General features: G+C 35.5%; 1 protein-coding gene across 5 annotated transcripts in view; it reads left to right on the top strand.

Annotated features, from left to right (window-relative positions):
* Positions 1-16,347, top strand: part of ERBB4 (erb-b2 receptor tyrosine kinase 4) — a 1,220,557-nt gene that overhangs the window by 435,249 nt on the left and 768,961 nt on the right. For all 5 annotated transcript variants that reach the window (XM_035306587.3, XM_035306586.3, XM_008999419.5 and 2 more), the window contains exon 2: positions 903-1,054. In XM_035306587.3, the coding sequence (XP_035162478.1) occupies positions 903-1,054 (152 nt within the window). The remainder of the gene's footprint in view (positions 1-902; positions 1,055-16,347) is intronic.

The raw sequence follows: 16,347 nt of genomic DNA, 5'->3' as shown, positions 1-16,347 counted from the left end.
TGGAAAAACAATATGTGGTACATATATACCATAGAATACTATGCAACCATATAAAAGGGTGAAATCATGTCCTTTGCAAAGATATGGTTGGAGCTAGAAGCCATTATCCTTAGCAAACTAAAGCAGGAACAGAAAACCAAATACTACAGATTCTCACTTATAAGTGGGAGCTAAATGATGAGAATACATGGGCACATGGAGGAGAAAAACATACCCTGGGGCCTACTGGAGAATGGAAGCTGAAAGAAGGGAGAGGATCAGGAAAAATAACTAATGGGTTCTAGCCTCAGTAGCTGGGTGATGAAATAATCTGTATGAATAACCCCCATGACACAAGTCTATCTATGTAAACAAACCCGCACATGTACCTCTGAGCTTGAAACAAAAGTTAAAAAAATAATAATAATAAAGCATGTTTGAGGTCTTGTAGGTACAAGTTTATGTAAAAAATTTGCTCAGCTGGAACAGCTTATACAATAAATACAATTTTTAAGTAAAACTGTTACTTTCACCATCTTTTGATTTTGATTTATTTTCATTTGTAGAATTGCCCAGTTAGAAAATAGAGTAAATTGTATGTCCTAAAAAAAAACACATTTAAATAAAAGGAAATGTATTTACATGCTTCATATGGTCATTACAAATGGGATTAAGTTTATCTCCTTGCTATTTATTTCTGTGGAATCTATGCCTTCCTCCTCTCTGTGATTAGCACATGTAATTTGGGAATATAAAAGTGAAAATATTTATCATTATGTGGGTCTGTAGCTCTTAATGACAATCAAAATATTTGTATTCAGAGAAATGGGATAGGCTTGTGGAAGAGTTTTGAAGAAGATATTACCATTGTGCATATCATATAAAGGTTATATAATTTTACATGTATTTTCTTGTCTTTACAGTGTGTGCAGGAACAGAAAATAAACTGAGTTCTCTCTCTGACCTGGAACAGCAGTACCGAGCCTTGCGCAAGTACTATGAAAACTGTGAGGTTGTCATGGGCAACCTGGAGATAACCAGCATTGAGCACAACCGGGACCTCTCTTTCCTGCGGGTAAAACTATGGCTTTCTTTCTGTTCTTTGTGAGCGGAAGTTGGTGTCATGATACATACAGGCAGATCTGCATGCTGATACCTGGAAGGTGTGCTATTCTGCCTGGCAGGCACAGTGACTGTAGGCAGAAGATAAGAGATAGTGAAAGACACCCAGGAAAAGAACAAGAGTAACAAAGCCATAATAACTGATGCTTTTGAGTTTAGAGCAGTTGCTGTTGTCCTACAATTGATAAAAAATTCTGTCACCATGTAGTACATGACATCTAGCAAATCTTTTTTTGAGAAGCTGTGAACTAGGAGAGTCAGAAGAGCAATCAGATAAGAATTGATAACTTTAGCCAGTCATCTCCATTTCTGCCTCTTTTCTGCCACTTTGGATTTTTAGAGTATTTTATATTACATAAGGAGACTAAGGCTGTTATTTTAAAAAAAATCATCTGGTTTTGAAAACTTACAAATTATTTGAAGAAGTAGATTCATAGGAAATCACGAATACTTACGTAGATCCATACATGCATGAACACAAATGTGTATATGTATAGATCAAGTTACTTGGAGAAAACCAGTCCTTTTGGAAACAATTTTTTTGGCTTTCTTTGATCTATTCTCTGTTAAACTGGCTATTAGTGCTCATGGTGAGTTTCTAAAATTTTGCCTTAACTGGAATATGTTTAGGAAAATCTGAACTTGAAGGGGACTTTGACAAAGTGAGATGACGATGTAGTCTTTGCACAAATAAGAATTTATTCTTATACAAGGATTACTAATATATATTTTAAATAATAGTATTGCTAGAATATATTTGACCTTATTTTCAGTAATCTTTGCACTAATCTCAGGAGCACTGTCATATAACTTTAGGTTAAATGTTTTGAATACTGATACAGTAAACCAGTTAGTGGATAGTAAATTATTTAGAGATGTATGAAAATTTAATGATTCTATACTTAGATAAGTAGTGAAAAGAAGTGATATTTAAATATTTTCAATGTACTAAATATGTCTAAAATTGGTAACAATCTCAGAAAATGAACCACTTCAAAACATGAATAACACTGTGTGGCTTATGATGTCCATTTTTAAAACAACTCTCATAGTTGGACTAGGTAAGCAAATGAACTGAAGGTATTTCCTTATTCTCTGCTTGATTCATAGAGCTCTGGTTCTACAAGTTATGTGTCAGCAGTTTTTAATAATTATGATGTTTAATTTTGATGTCTTTGTCAATCAAAAGTAGATAGTAAAGGATATCTGAATCATAGAATGAGAGGGCCTTAAAAGAACTTACTTTTTGAGGGAGCTGTTGTTTAAAGAGAGCACACGCAAGCTATTCTAGAACATATGCCAGAAAACTCAATGACATGGTGGAATAAACAAACTAGCAAAGAAAGCTGAATTCTGAAGCAGGGAAAATAAATAATTTAAACAGTCTATTAGATTAGAATAACAGAAAAATTTTAAAATGTAATCTAAAGATCTTTGTTTTTCTTCTTAGGTTAGCTTTACTTTTCTATACATGAAACTAAATTTCACTGACAACAAAAAAGTCGTGACTATTGTAAATGACTGTCATTATATTAAATAACATGAAAATGTCTTTTTACCTCTTTTATAATAATTCTCATGATCTTATAAGGGAACAGCATGGAATGATAAAAAATGTGCTTTGGTCTATTTTTAAACTTTAGCAATTCGAACAAAGCATGTAGATATTTTTGATATATTGAATAAACTGTGATAGAAAGCATTTTGAATTAAAAAGATACATTATTAGAATGAACAGATTTGGAAAAACTAAGATAAGGAAGGTCAAGATTTCTTCCTGGATAAAAAGTAAGCTATTTCTTTTACAAAAGTAAATTTTGGTTCCTAACTAGCATCTCTAAAAGTTCATCTAAACTTTGTACTAATCCATACGCATATCTTTATTTTATTTTATTTTATTTTATTTTATTTATTTATTTTTTTAAATTTTTTATTGGATTTTAGGTTTTGGGGTACATGAGCAGAGCATGCAAGACAGTTGCGTAGGGACACACATGGCAGTGTGCTTTGCTTTTCTTCTCCCCTTCACCCACATTTGGCATTTCTCCCCAGGCTATCCCTCCCCACCTCCCCCTCCCACTGGCCCTCCCCTTTTCCCCCCAATAGACCCCAGTGTTTAGTACTCCCCTTTCTGTGTCCATGTGTTCTCATTTTTCATCACCCACCTATGAGTGAGGATATGTGGTGTTTCATTTTCTGTTCTTGTGTCAGTTTGCTGAGGATGATGTTCTCCAGATTCATCCATGTCCCTACAAACGACACAAACTCATCATTTCTGATTGCTGCATAATATTCCATGGTGTATATGTGCCACATTTTTCCAGTCCAGTCTATTATCAATGGGCATTTTGGTTGATTCCAGGTCTTTGCTATTGTAAACAGTGCTGCAATGAACATTGGTGTACATGTGTCCTTATAGTAGAAGGATTTATAGTCTTTTGGATATATACCCAGTAATGGGATTGCTGGGTCAAATGGAATTTCTATTTCTAAGGCCTTGAGGAATCGCCACACCGTCTTCCACAATGGTTGAACTAATTTACACTCCCACCAACAGTGTAAAAGTGTTCCTTTTTCTCCACATCCTCTCCAGCATCTGTTGTCTCCAGATTTTTTAATGATCGCCATTCTAACTGGCGTGAGATGGTATCTCAATGTGGTTTTGATTTGCATCTCTCTGATGACCAGTGACGATGAGCATTTTTTCATATGATTGTTGGCCTCATATATGTCTTCTTTCGTAAAGTATCTGTTCATATCCTTTGCCCACTTTTGAATGGGCTTGTTTGTTTTTTTCCTATAAATCTGTTTGAGTTCTTTGTAAATTCTGGATATCAGCCCTTTGTCAGATGGGTAGACTGCGAAAATTTTTTCCCATTCTGTTGGTTGCCGATCCACTCTAGTGACTGTTTCTTTTGCCGTGCAGAAGCTGTGGAGTTTGATTAGGTCCCATTTGTCTATTTTGGCTTTTGTTGCCAATGCTTTTGGTGTTTTGTTCATGAAGTCCTTGCCTACTCCTATGTCCTGGATGGTTTTGCCTAGATTTCCTTCTAGGGTTTTTATGGTGCCAGGTCTTATGTTTAAGTCTTTAATCCATCTGGAGTTAATTTTAGTGTAAGGTGTCAGGAAGGGGTCCAGTTTCTGCTTTCTGCACATGGCTAGCCAGTTTTCCCAACACCATTTGTTAAACATGGAATCCTTTCCCCATTGCTTGTTTTTGTCAGGTTTATCAAAGATTGTATAGTTGTATGTATGTTGTGTTGCCTCTGGTGCCTCTGTTTTGTTCCATTGGTCTATATCTCTGTTTTGGTACCAGTACCATGCTGTTTTGATTACTGTAGCCTTGTAGTATAGTTTGAAATCCGGTAGTGTGATGCCCCCCGCTGTGTTCTTTTTGCTTAGAATTGACTTGGCTATGCGGGCTCTCTTTTGGTTCCATATGAAGTTCATGGTGGTTTTTTCCAGTTCTGTGAAGAAAGTCGCTTTAAATGTGTCCCAGAGGTTCTGGCACGTTGTGTCTTCGTTCTCATTGGTTTCAAAGAACTTCTTTATTTCTGACTTCATTTCGTTGTTTACCCAGTCAACATTCAAGAGCCAGTTGTTCAGTTTCCATGAAGCTGTGCGGTTCTGGGTCGGTTTCTGAATTCTGAGTTCTAACTTGATTGCACTATGGTCTGAGAGGCTGTTTGTTATGATTTCAGTTGTTTTGCATTTGTTGAGCAGTGCTTTACTTCCAATTATGTGGGCAATTTTAGAGTAGGTGTGATGTGGTGCTGAGAAGAATGTGTATTCTGTGGATTTGGGGTGGAGAGTTCTGTAAATGTCTATCAGGTTTGCTTGCTCCAGGTCTGAGTTCAAGCCCTGGATATCCTTGTTGATTTTCTGTCTGGTTGATCTGTCTAATATTGACAGTGGAGCGTTAAAGTCTCCCACTATTATTGTGTGGGAGTCTACGTCCTTTTGTAAGTCATTAAGAACTTGCCTTATGTATCTGGGTGCTCCTGCATTGGGTCCATATATGTTTAGGTTCGTTAGCTCTTCTTGTTGTATTGATTCTTTTACCATTATGTAATGGCCTTCTTTGTCTCTTTTGATCTTTGTTGCTTTAAAGTCTATTTTATCAGAGATGAGAATTGCAACTCCTGCTTTTTTTTGCTTTCCATTAGCTTGGTAAATCTTCCTCCATCCCTTTATTTTGAGCCTTTGTGTATCCTTGCATGTGAGATGGGATTCCTGGATACAGCACACTGATGGGTTTTGGATTTTTATCCAATTTGCCAGTCTGTATCTTTTGATTGGTGCATTTAGTCCATTTACATTTAGGGTTAATATTGTTATGTGTGAATTTGATACTGCCATTTTGATGCTAAGTGGCTGTTTTGCCTGTTAGTTGTTGTAGATTCTTCATTATGTTGATGCTCTTTAGCTTTTAGTCTGATTTTGGAATGGCTGGTACTGGTTGATCCTTTCTATGTGTAGTGCCTCTTTTAGGAGCTCTTGTAAAGCAGGCCTGGTGGTGACAAAATCTCTGAGTACTTGCTTGTTCGCAAAGGATTTTATTTTTCCTTCACTTCTGTAGCTCAGTTTGGCTGGATATGAAATTCTGGGTTGAAAGTTCTTTTCTTTAAGAATGTTGAATATTGGCCCCCACTCTCTTCTGGCTTGTAGTGTTTCTGCCGAGAGATCTGCTGTGAGTCTGATGGGCTTCCCTTTGTGGGTGACCTGACCTTTCGCTCTGGCTGCCCTTAGTATTCTCTCCTTTATTTCAACCCTGTTGAATCTGACGATTATGTGCCTTGGGGTTGCTCTTCTTGCGGAATATCTTTGTGGTGTTCTCTGTATTTCCTGCAATTGAGTGTTGGCCTGTCTTGCTAGGTGGGGGAAATTTTCCTGGATGATGTCCTGAAGAGTATTTTCCAGCTTGGATTCATTCTCTTCGTCCCCTTCTGGTACACCTATCAAACGTAGGTTAGGTCTTTTCACATAGTCCCACATTTCTTGGAGACTTTGTACATTCCTTTTTGCGCTTTTTTCTCTGATCTTGGTTTCTCATTTTATTTCATTGAGTTGGTCTTCGACTTCAGATATTCTTTCCTCTGCTTGGTCAATTCGGCTATTGAAACTTGTGTTTGCTTCGCGAAGTTCTCGTATTGTGTTTTTCAGCTCCTTTAATTCATTCGTATTCCTCTCTAAGTTATCCATTCTTGTTATCATTTCCTCGAATCTTTTTTCAAATCTTTTTTCAAGATTCTTAGTTTCTTTGCATTGATTTAATACATGATCTTTTAGCTCACAAAAGTTTCTCATTATCCATCTTCTGAAGTCTAATTCCGTCATTTCGTCACAGTCATTCTCCGTCCAGCTTTGTTCCCTTGCTGGTGAGGAGTTTTGGTCCTTTCTAGGAGGCGATGTGTTCTGGTTTCGGGTGTTTTCCTCCTTTTTGCGCTGGTTTCTTCCCATCTTTGTGGATTTGTCCGCTGGTCGTCTGTGTAGTTGCTGACTTTTCGTTTGGGTCTCTGAGTGGACACCCAGAATGTTGATGATGAAGTATTTCTGTTGCTTGGTTTTCCTTCTACCAGTCTAGCCCCTTCGCTGTACGACTGTTGAGGTCCGCTCCAGACCCTGCTTGTCTGGGGTGCACCTCTAGTAGCCGTGGCACAGTGAGGGATGCTACCAGTTTCTTTTTCTGCTCTCTTTGTCCCAGGATGATGCCTGCCTAATGTCAGTCTTTTGGATATAGAGGGGTCAGGGAGCTGCTTGAGGAGACAGTTTGTACTTTATAGGGGTTTATTTGCTGAGCTGTGCTCTCTGTTGTTCCTTCAGGGCTGTTAGGCTGCTATGTTTGATTCTGCTGCAACAGAGCTCATTAAAAAACCCCTTTTTTTTTTTCCCTCAAATGCTCTGTGTTGAGGGGTTTGGGCTTTATTTTTGGATGTTCGATGAGGTGTCCTGCCCAGCTAGAAGGCAGACTAGCCACTGTTTGGCTGCCGAGGCTCCACCCTGCTGTTGTGTGATTCGCCCTGTTCCTATAGGCTCTGCTGTGGTCTCCGCCACGCCCTGCGGCGGAGTCTCTTCGTTGTAGCGTGTTGCCTCAGCAACGGCAGGCTGCGTCAGCAGTGGGCGTGTATCTCAGTAGGGACGGGTTGCCTCGGCAATGGCTGGCTTGGTCAGCAGTGGGCGTGTATCTCAGTTGGGGCGGGTTGCCTCGGCAACGGCTGGCTGCGTCAGCAGTGGGCGTGTATCTCAGTTGGGGTGGGTTGCCTCGGTAGTGGTGGATGCCCCTCCCCCACAGAGCGTCTCGGGCCGTCTGCTCGGGATAGTTTGAAATCGCGGTTTTGTTCGTCCCACTGGGTATCCCAAACGATCTGTCCCTACAATCCCCTGGGCTGGGCTTCTGTCCAAGTCTCGTTCAGTCTCAAGTCCAGCCCTCTCAAGTCTCAGGTTGCCGGTTCAACAAGGCACCCGGACAAGCGCGCCCTGTGGGGATTGCTGGGTAGGGCCGGCCGCCGCCGCCCCGGCTGCCAGCTTCGCCAGGCAGACCTACTGCCTGGCGTCCCGTGTCTTTTTTATACTTGGGAGTTTCCCCGTTCTGTCAGCAACAAAGATCAGTCTGGAAATGCAGTTCAGACTCACCGTTTGCGGATTCAACGCGAGCTCCAATCCTGGGTTGTTCTCACAGCGCCATCTTGAGTCCTCCGACTCATATCTTTATTTTAATATATGTATTTAAAGATAACTCTAACAGCACTTAGTTTTTGCTTTCTTATTTTTTGTTTCATATATCTTTTTAAAAAATAATTTCTATTATGACATGAATCCATTCATGTTATATACAGTACTTATGTATTACACCTCTCTAATCCTTAGAAAACACATCTGCAATCCCAAGAAAATAATGGTATTTATTTCCTCAACTTCAACAATCATGTTGAGGATTACAGATATGTAATATATAAGTACTATATATATATATACATATACATATATATAGGCATATAACATGTATGTGTTTGTATATATATATATATACACACACATGATAAATTATGTTTTATATGTGATATATGTTTTTTTGTGTGTATGTATATATATATAAAATATTATTTCTAAGATACAAATAAGAACCCAGAATCAGAATGACGGTATGGTCTTACGTTAATGGTAGGGGTGGAATTCATCCTGGGCAAAGAAAGTAGTGGCTTATTCTGAAGGATTCAGGAAAAGTTTCATCAAAGGAGTGCTTGAATTAAATCATGAGAAAATGAATAGAAGCTCATGAGCTGAGTGGGTTGAAAGAGAAGGTCATTCTAATGGAAGTAATATAAGGCTTAGGAGGAAGCAGAGTTTATAAATGTGTACTTAGTGTTTACTGTTTCAGACACTGGGCATATATATGCAAATAAATCATATGACTCCTCTTAGGGAAGCTACAGCACAGTATGGATGAAGAAAAAGTTTCAGATGTAATAGAATATTCCATGGGAGAGGTAGAGAACCTTATAGTGTAGATATTTAGGAGAAATCAGCATCCAAGTGACAAGTTAACGTTTTGTGACTGGATAAAGTAGTCAGTGAAGAATAATAAGAGTAAAATCAAGAAGTAGGTGAAGAACAGAATATTCTGTAGCCACATGTTTTGGCTCATGCCTGTAATCCTAGCAATTTGGGAGGCTGAGGAAGGCTGATCACTTGAGGTCAGGAGTTAGAGACCAGTATGGCCAACATAGTGAAACTCCGTCTGTACTAAAAATACAAAAATTAGTTGGGTGTGGTGGCAGGCACCTGTAATCCCAGCTACTTGGGAGGCTGAAGCAGGAGAATAGCTTGAAACCAGGTGGCAGAAGTTGTAGTGAACTGAGATCATACCAGTGTACTCCAGCCTGGGCAACAGAGCAATCTTCCATCTCCAAATAAATAAATAAATAAATAAATAAATAAATAAATAAATAAATAAATAAAAATTGCTGGATGCTCCATTCTCTGTTTATTGGTGAGCTCAGTGTTAGTAGTTCCTTTTCTTACTGGGCCCTGAAAGCAGAGACTGTTTGCCAAAATCTTTATAATACTACTGTTCGATGATATATTATTTCAAATTATACTTTTGAATATGCTACAAAGCTCTCCATTTAATATAAAATTTCATTCCTTCCTAAAACTACATTATGAATTATTTGTGCTGATAGTAGCTTCTCTCCAAACTATATATTCTGTCCAGTATTGACACATCATAGTAAGTGGAGTCCATGTAAAGAAAATATAGTGATTTCTTCCTATAAGTTTCAAATTGTATGAGTGGATAATAGATTTGTATTTACCTATTCTAATCATAGAATAGTTCTCATCTGTAGTTATGTAACTAGGACTCGTTGAACAAATTTCTTATAAAGGTTTTACTATTTCCCTTCCTTTAAGAGTGACCCAAATGATGTATTTAGAAAGTTAATAGGGATCTTAAATTTCATACTGGATTCATTTCCGCTTCAGGGACTTAGGAAATTACTTTTGTTTTTCAAGGATTTTCCATCCTTATTTTCATCTCTAGCTAGTAAGGTAGAATGTTTGCTTTGTCATTCGTTTTATTTTATATGAAACCACTCTAATTTATATGAATTGTGACAATTTTTCCTGATACCCCGTTTACCTTATTTGCTATCTGGATATTCAGTATTTATGACTAAGACATAGTAAATCTTCATTAAATATTTGTTGAATGGATAAGCAAATTAGTATTTGTCTTAAATTATAGATCCCAATTTCATATATGACCCATTGTCTAGATAAACATGTGAGCCTCTTTTCATAGATATGTTATTTCAGTGTGACCTCACACGCAGGCCAGGTGTATAGGAATAAGACAATCAATATTCCTTCCCATGAGGATTTGGAATTGTCACCAGTAGCATTCAGTTTCTCTGTTAGCTAGTTTCTTGACTACTCCACGACACAGCCATCTTTGTCTTGTGCTTTGAACATCAGAGCTGTACAGATAGAATGAAGCCAATACACTGAAACAGATACAAAGAGTAGAAAAAGACAATATTTACCCCAAATAGTAATTTGGGGAACCATTCATTTCCATTTCCCATTCTGCTTCTGAAGACTGATTGTATTCTAGCCATTTCCAGCTCTACTCTTGCAACTTTATAGTAATTTCCCCCTTATACTAGAAAGATTGTTTTTTACTGTACTAAAATGCCTTGTCTAGTACATCTCCTGAGATTTTAAGAACACAGCAAAAGTAAAGCTTTGTAATTGGATTGGAGATGTACTTTTAAATAATTTTAATGTTTTGTAGATACTTTCCTTAATTTTTGTTAGATACATTTTGTTGAAATGCTTTTAAATGCATTCTTTTCAAGACACTTTTATTATCACAATCTCGATGCTTATCTTTATAAACACCTTTCATGCCAGCTTTCCTGTAACCTCCAGTTTTTGCATTTCATTTTGGGAAAAGAAATCCAGTTCACTATGTTTAATATTCAACTCCCGAGGAACCACATCTCTGGCTAGAAAAAGGTCCTAAAACGTATTTATTATGTATTTTATCACCATCACAAGGTTAAGGCATATAATAGAAAGCAGCAAGGCATAAAAACCACAGATTTTGTGCTATTGTCTTACACTTTGTGAACTCTTTAAAACAAGGCAAAATGTAGTAAGTAATGGGAATGAACTATTAGACCTTTTACCCTCATTAGAATTCTTGGGAGCTTTCTCTCCTTTGTCATTCCATTGGTCTTCCTTGCTACTGCTGGCATTTTGTAACTCAGTGCTTCTAAAAAGGTGCCTGACCCACCAGCTTTTATACTTTAAATTTATTTTGTTTTATATATTAACTTTAAGCAGATAACTATTATGTGTCAATTTTGTGTAAGGAAATATGCTATGAAATGTAGAGTATATAGAGAGTATTAACAACTCTCCTCATTCATTGCTATAATAGGTAATAATTTTTAATCTGTGGCTTGAATTTAGTTGTGTGAAAATTACTTCAGAATTAGTGTACAATAGGATTATGAGGAGATAAATTTAACATTTGATGCATGGATGTGGAATGGTTACAATATCAGTAATTCACTGGAACTCTGTATGCTCTAGTTTAGAAACCATAATTTTAGTGATTATACATGTATTTTATTTCTAAAAAATGAACAAAAATAAAGTAGTATATGAAGCTTTCTTTAAAAATATTTTATATTATTATATTATTGATAGCAAAAGGCAGTGACTTTGAAAATATCAGAAAGTATAGTGTTTAGAAGCAAAAAGTTAAAGAAATGATATCTTCTCTCAGATAATGAATAACAAGCACACGTTGTTATGAAAAGGTAACACATTTAAAAAACATAGTTTGCTTTTACTATGTATTTGACAGAGCTATATGGCTGTTTTTGAATTTACAAGGAATAATGCCACCTAAAAGATTCTATTTTTAAAAACAAAACTTTATAGAAATCATGCAAATAGTTTACTTTACCAGAGAAAATTTCCTATTTTTAAATTCAAATATAATTCTTTGTCTTTAGTTAATAATTAACATTCTATAATGCTGTTGGACTATCATCCTCTTTTATTAGGATATGTATGGGATTCTTCTGAAGATATTGCTTTTCTACTACTCTTCATAAGTCATAAAATTTGCATTACTTTTCCAGTGCTAGTAAAGGATCTATACTAGTTCATTCTCTTTCTCATGCATATTCCTCTTCTGACTAATGACAAACATTTGTAGGAAGGCAGAGAAAGCTGCAACTCATAGAGCAAAATATTGACTCTCACTGGAACCAAAGAGTTTGGTTTCATTAGCACAGTTTTGTTACAATGAAGTTAGGAGCGATGTTTGGCAATGAGTTTCAAGTTGAAACAAGTAACCATGTCCTGATGTATTCCTTCCCCATTTTCAGTAAGGACCAATAACCATTGAGAGTTAATATAAAATTCTAAAATATTTACATTTTAGCCTACTTCTAGCTTTAGTGCTTCCTTTTCATTGTCTTCTGGCAGTTAGAAGCACATGACCAGAATTCAATACAACAGTATGGGGGGTGGTTTTTATGTTTGTGTCTGTTTTTCAAATCTTCCTCATATACTTTTAACTGTATGTCTGAGCTAAGCTGTCTGCTGCATAGTATGATTTAGAGAAACCCTACATTGAAGAGTTCATATTCCAAAATAAATAGATAATTTATGCAGTACTTACTTTGGGGAGGTTAGAAAATGATTTACTGAACAGTTTGTTTTCATAGTAGCTACCAACACCTATCTATATTTGTTTTTAGCTTATTAAATACTGGATAGAATGACTTGTGTGGCAGATATGATGTTGGAGAGATAGAATCAAGATGAGAAAACATCATATTTTAGAAATATTAGAGAGGAAAGCACCATTGAAATTAAACATCTATGACATAATAAAGTGGGTCCACATAATTTACAATCAATCACCAAAAAGATGATTTAAGTGCAACATTTTCTGATACAGCATGTTTATTTCAGTTGTGCACACATTTCAATTGGACTGTATAGTAAGAGTATAAACCTGAATTTGTATTCCTGAGAAACTCTGTAAGATAGTAAAGTGGTATATGTGTCACTCAAATGATGGACAAGTAAATGAGAATTTCATGTCAAGTATTTGTATTCTTTAACTGTCTATTCATTGAGTACAGTAGTCTATGTGTTTCTTCCATGTCACTAACTGGGGCAGGAGGCAAGAGAGCATTACCTGATCAACATAATAATATTTAGACTTCACCATCATTAGATTCAAAGAAACTGCACCTTCAAGAAACTATCAGTCAGATAGACAAGCGTTAAAATAAGATAGGGTGCTGGAACTCTTTCTTTAATTCTTTCTGTTTGAATTTCATGTAAAATTACCTTTATGGTAAAATATAACATATTTAGATGCTGTATAAAGATGATGATCTCTTAGCTGAGTGAGATAGAGAATGCTAAAACGGACACAGAAAGAATAATATTACAGCATTTCAGTTAGGCCAAGGTCGATATTTTGGGTTCAATGGAATTTTCAAGGCTTAGATAGTTTCCGAAAGCTGTTTCTAAGGCCATTAAATATAATACATATGCAATTTTGTATGTGTGTATTTACAGCTGGCTTTTAAATCGAAACTTGATTTTGTACTAAATCTAATCATGGAACTTGTATTACATTTGAAAAAGCTATACAATTTACACTTGGCTTAGGACTCTTTTTTTCCTCAAAGGTTAAGTACCATTTAATCTAAAAATACATTGACTCAAACTTCTAATGCTTTTTCAGAAATCCCACAAGATAAGTCAAAAGATAAAAAATGTCTATATTCTTAATTGACATTTATTTAAATATATTGTGAAAACATTCTTTTTAATCATTTCAATGAAGTATTAAATAAAAATACATTCAATAGGCTGGTGTTGTGGCTCATACCTGTAATCCCAGCATTTTGGGAGACTGAAGCAGGAGGATTGCTTGAGACCAAGAGTTTGAGACCAGGCTGGGTAACATAGTGAGACCTTGTTGCTACAAAATACTTAAAAATTTTAACTAGTGTGGTGGCACATGCCTGTAATCTCACCTACTCAGGAGGCTAAGGAGGGAGGATCACATGAGCTTAGGAGCTGGAGGCTGCAGAGAACTGTGATTGTGCCACTGCACTCAAACCTGTACGACAGAGCAAGACCCTGTCTCAGGAAAAAACAACAACAAATGAACAAGCAAAATACATACATATACAAGAGTTTCCTCTGTATATTAAGCATATTTTAAAAACTGTAGATAAAATAGTATCTATGATAAAGATGTATAACTGATAGTAAATATTTGAAGGAGTATTAGAAGGAAAGATAGAAATAATAAATAGACTAGTATTTATCAATCCAATATATATATAACTATATACATTCATTGTAAATATAGTGACCATTTATATCTATGCATATATAAATGTAAATTACCAATCACTTTCTAGGAATTGAGAATCAAATTCGTGTATAATATTAACTTTATGTAATGTTACTAGTTAAGTATAACCTACTAAATAATGAAAATAATTTATTTCACTAATCATAAATAATAAATCTGTTTGCCAAAAGTTTATTTTCACCCCTAATTGCAATGCACTTTACACAAATATGCCCTTGTTGCAAATATACTTAAATTAAAAATTAATGTATTAGGATACTGAGCAGACACAAAGTATTTCTTTATACCGCTGGGCATTGTGATATTTAAATTTGGCTTACAATGTACATATAATGAATTTGTAGGCTTTCCTTAATTTTAAATGAGAAAAATAAAACCAGGTACAGTGGCTCGCACCTGTAATCACAACCTTTGAAGGCCTAAGTGGGAGGATTGCTTGAGCCCTGGAGTTTGAGACCAGCCTGCGGAACATGGTGAGATCCTGTCTCTACGAAAATAAATAAATAAATAAAATAAAAAGTAAAATAAATAAGTAGAGAACCCAAGTAACAAATATATTTTACTCTATGATTCTTTGATATGCATTGCTTAGGGGAATTGAGCATAGTTATTTCTTTACTTCTTTTATTTGGGAGCAGCAAGGACCTTGACCCAAAGAGAGAGTACATGATGTATGCAATTTTTTAAAAAGTATATTGACAATGCAATATCTTTTAATTCTAAAAACCAAACATTGGAATAGAATCAAATAGTACATTTTTTCCCAAAATTTCAAAATATGCCTCATATATTTTCATTAGCTTTATTTTTTTTCTGACTCTTAAAATGAAACAGTTAAAAAAAAGAATAAGACAGATTTAACCTTGATGAACAATTTTGCATGAGGCCAAATCAATTTTAAAGGTCTTGCTTTGGTCATGTAGAGTGTAATTTAAGGATCAAAAGTATAAAAATAAAATGTGAAAACTGTTACATTTAGAAACACTGTAATTATTTCTCCTGATCTCTAATTTGAACCCATTTACTATGAAATAATATAGTAAAATATATAATGAATGTGGTAAAAATTAAGGTGTTTTAGTAAACATAGGCCTCTTAAAAATCATGATTATTAAATTTCTACCTGAAAATCAGAATCTGTAATTGAATGTTAAAGTAAGTCCTCTTAAACAATTTAGTGCTACTCTCTCCAAAAATGAAAGTGTCTGTCATAATGCCCAGTACCTTTTAGCACCTCAATGAAAGCTAACTGGCTATATCTAACCCTATTAGGCTTCACCCTTCTTCTTTGATACCCTAGTATACAGTTATTGAACCATGCTCTGAAGACTTGATAATAAGTTTTTACAAAGCTTTTTTAGAGGTTCAGTTTTGGGGTGGTAGTGATTTATATTTTCAGAGAAGTAAATTGCAAGTCAAGTACTTGGTTGTTTTTAAGAGGCAGTGAATAGCTGAAGAAGCACAAAGACTACATAGTTTGTGATGGTTGTTTCAACATCTTTTCATGGAAGCAATGAAAAGTATTTATCAAAAACTCAATGAGGCATCAATAAAGTATTGGGAAGCATCCATGAAACAACAGAGAAAGTACAAGCAAATATGGATTACATATCTGAATTATATTACTTTTTTCCTTAAAACTTCCATCCTGTTAGGATAAAGTGCAAAATTCTTATTAAGTCCCTATATTGTTTAGTCCCTACCTATAAGTCTTATATTCCCACTGTCACCAATGACATGAAAACTCACTGGCCATCTTTCAATTATAACCAACTTCCTTTTGGTATTCAGCTCTTTCTGGCTCTACTGACTTTTCTCTCATTCTCAGATTTTCTCTCACGAGAACATCTAGATACACTTAGTTATTCATGTCCTACCTAAGTTCTCTTACATTTTTAGGTGTCTGTTATAAATAATTTCTTCAGGGATATTTTACTAACTCCCAAGTCTAAATTCCTCCCATTACGTACATTCATAGCACACTATGCTTCTTTGTAGCACTTCTGTTATAACAATGATTTATGTATTTGTAATTTCTATCAACACTCCTAAATAACAAATACCAGACAAAGGCCATGTCTAGTTCACTGCAGAATTCTGGCATAGTACACAGTGTCTAACATGTAGTGGCTACTCAGCAAATATTTGTGAAATAAATAAGCAAATTTTCTAACAGGAATAAATTATTTATGACTTTTTTAAGTCAGGAAAAACTTTCACAGGAATTATTTTACATCACTTTTCCAATCTAAGTTTCTCTCTATAGTGTCTCGTAAAATCTATAGTACCTTTCATCATACAGTCTATGAAATAATTTG

This window comes from Callithrix jacchus, chromosome 6, assembly GCF_049354715.1.
Source record: "Callithrix jacchus isolate 240 chromosome 6, calJac240_pri, whole genome shotgun sequence".
Taxonomy (NCBI): Eukaryota; Metazoa; Chordata; class Mammalia; order Primates; family Cebidae; genus Callithrix; species Callithrix jacchus.
The sequence above is the reverse complement of the archived record's forward strand: the minus strand, read 5'-3'. Positions and strand labels throughout refer to the sequence as shown.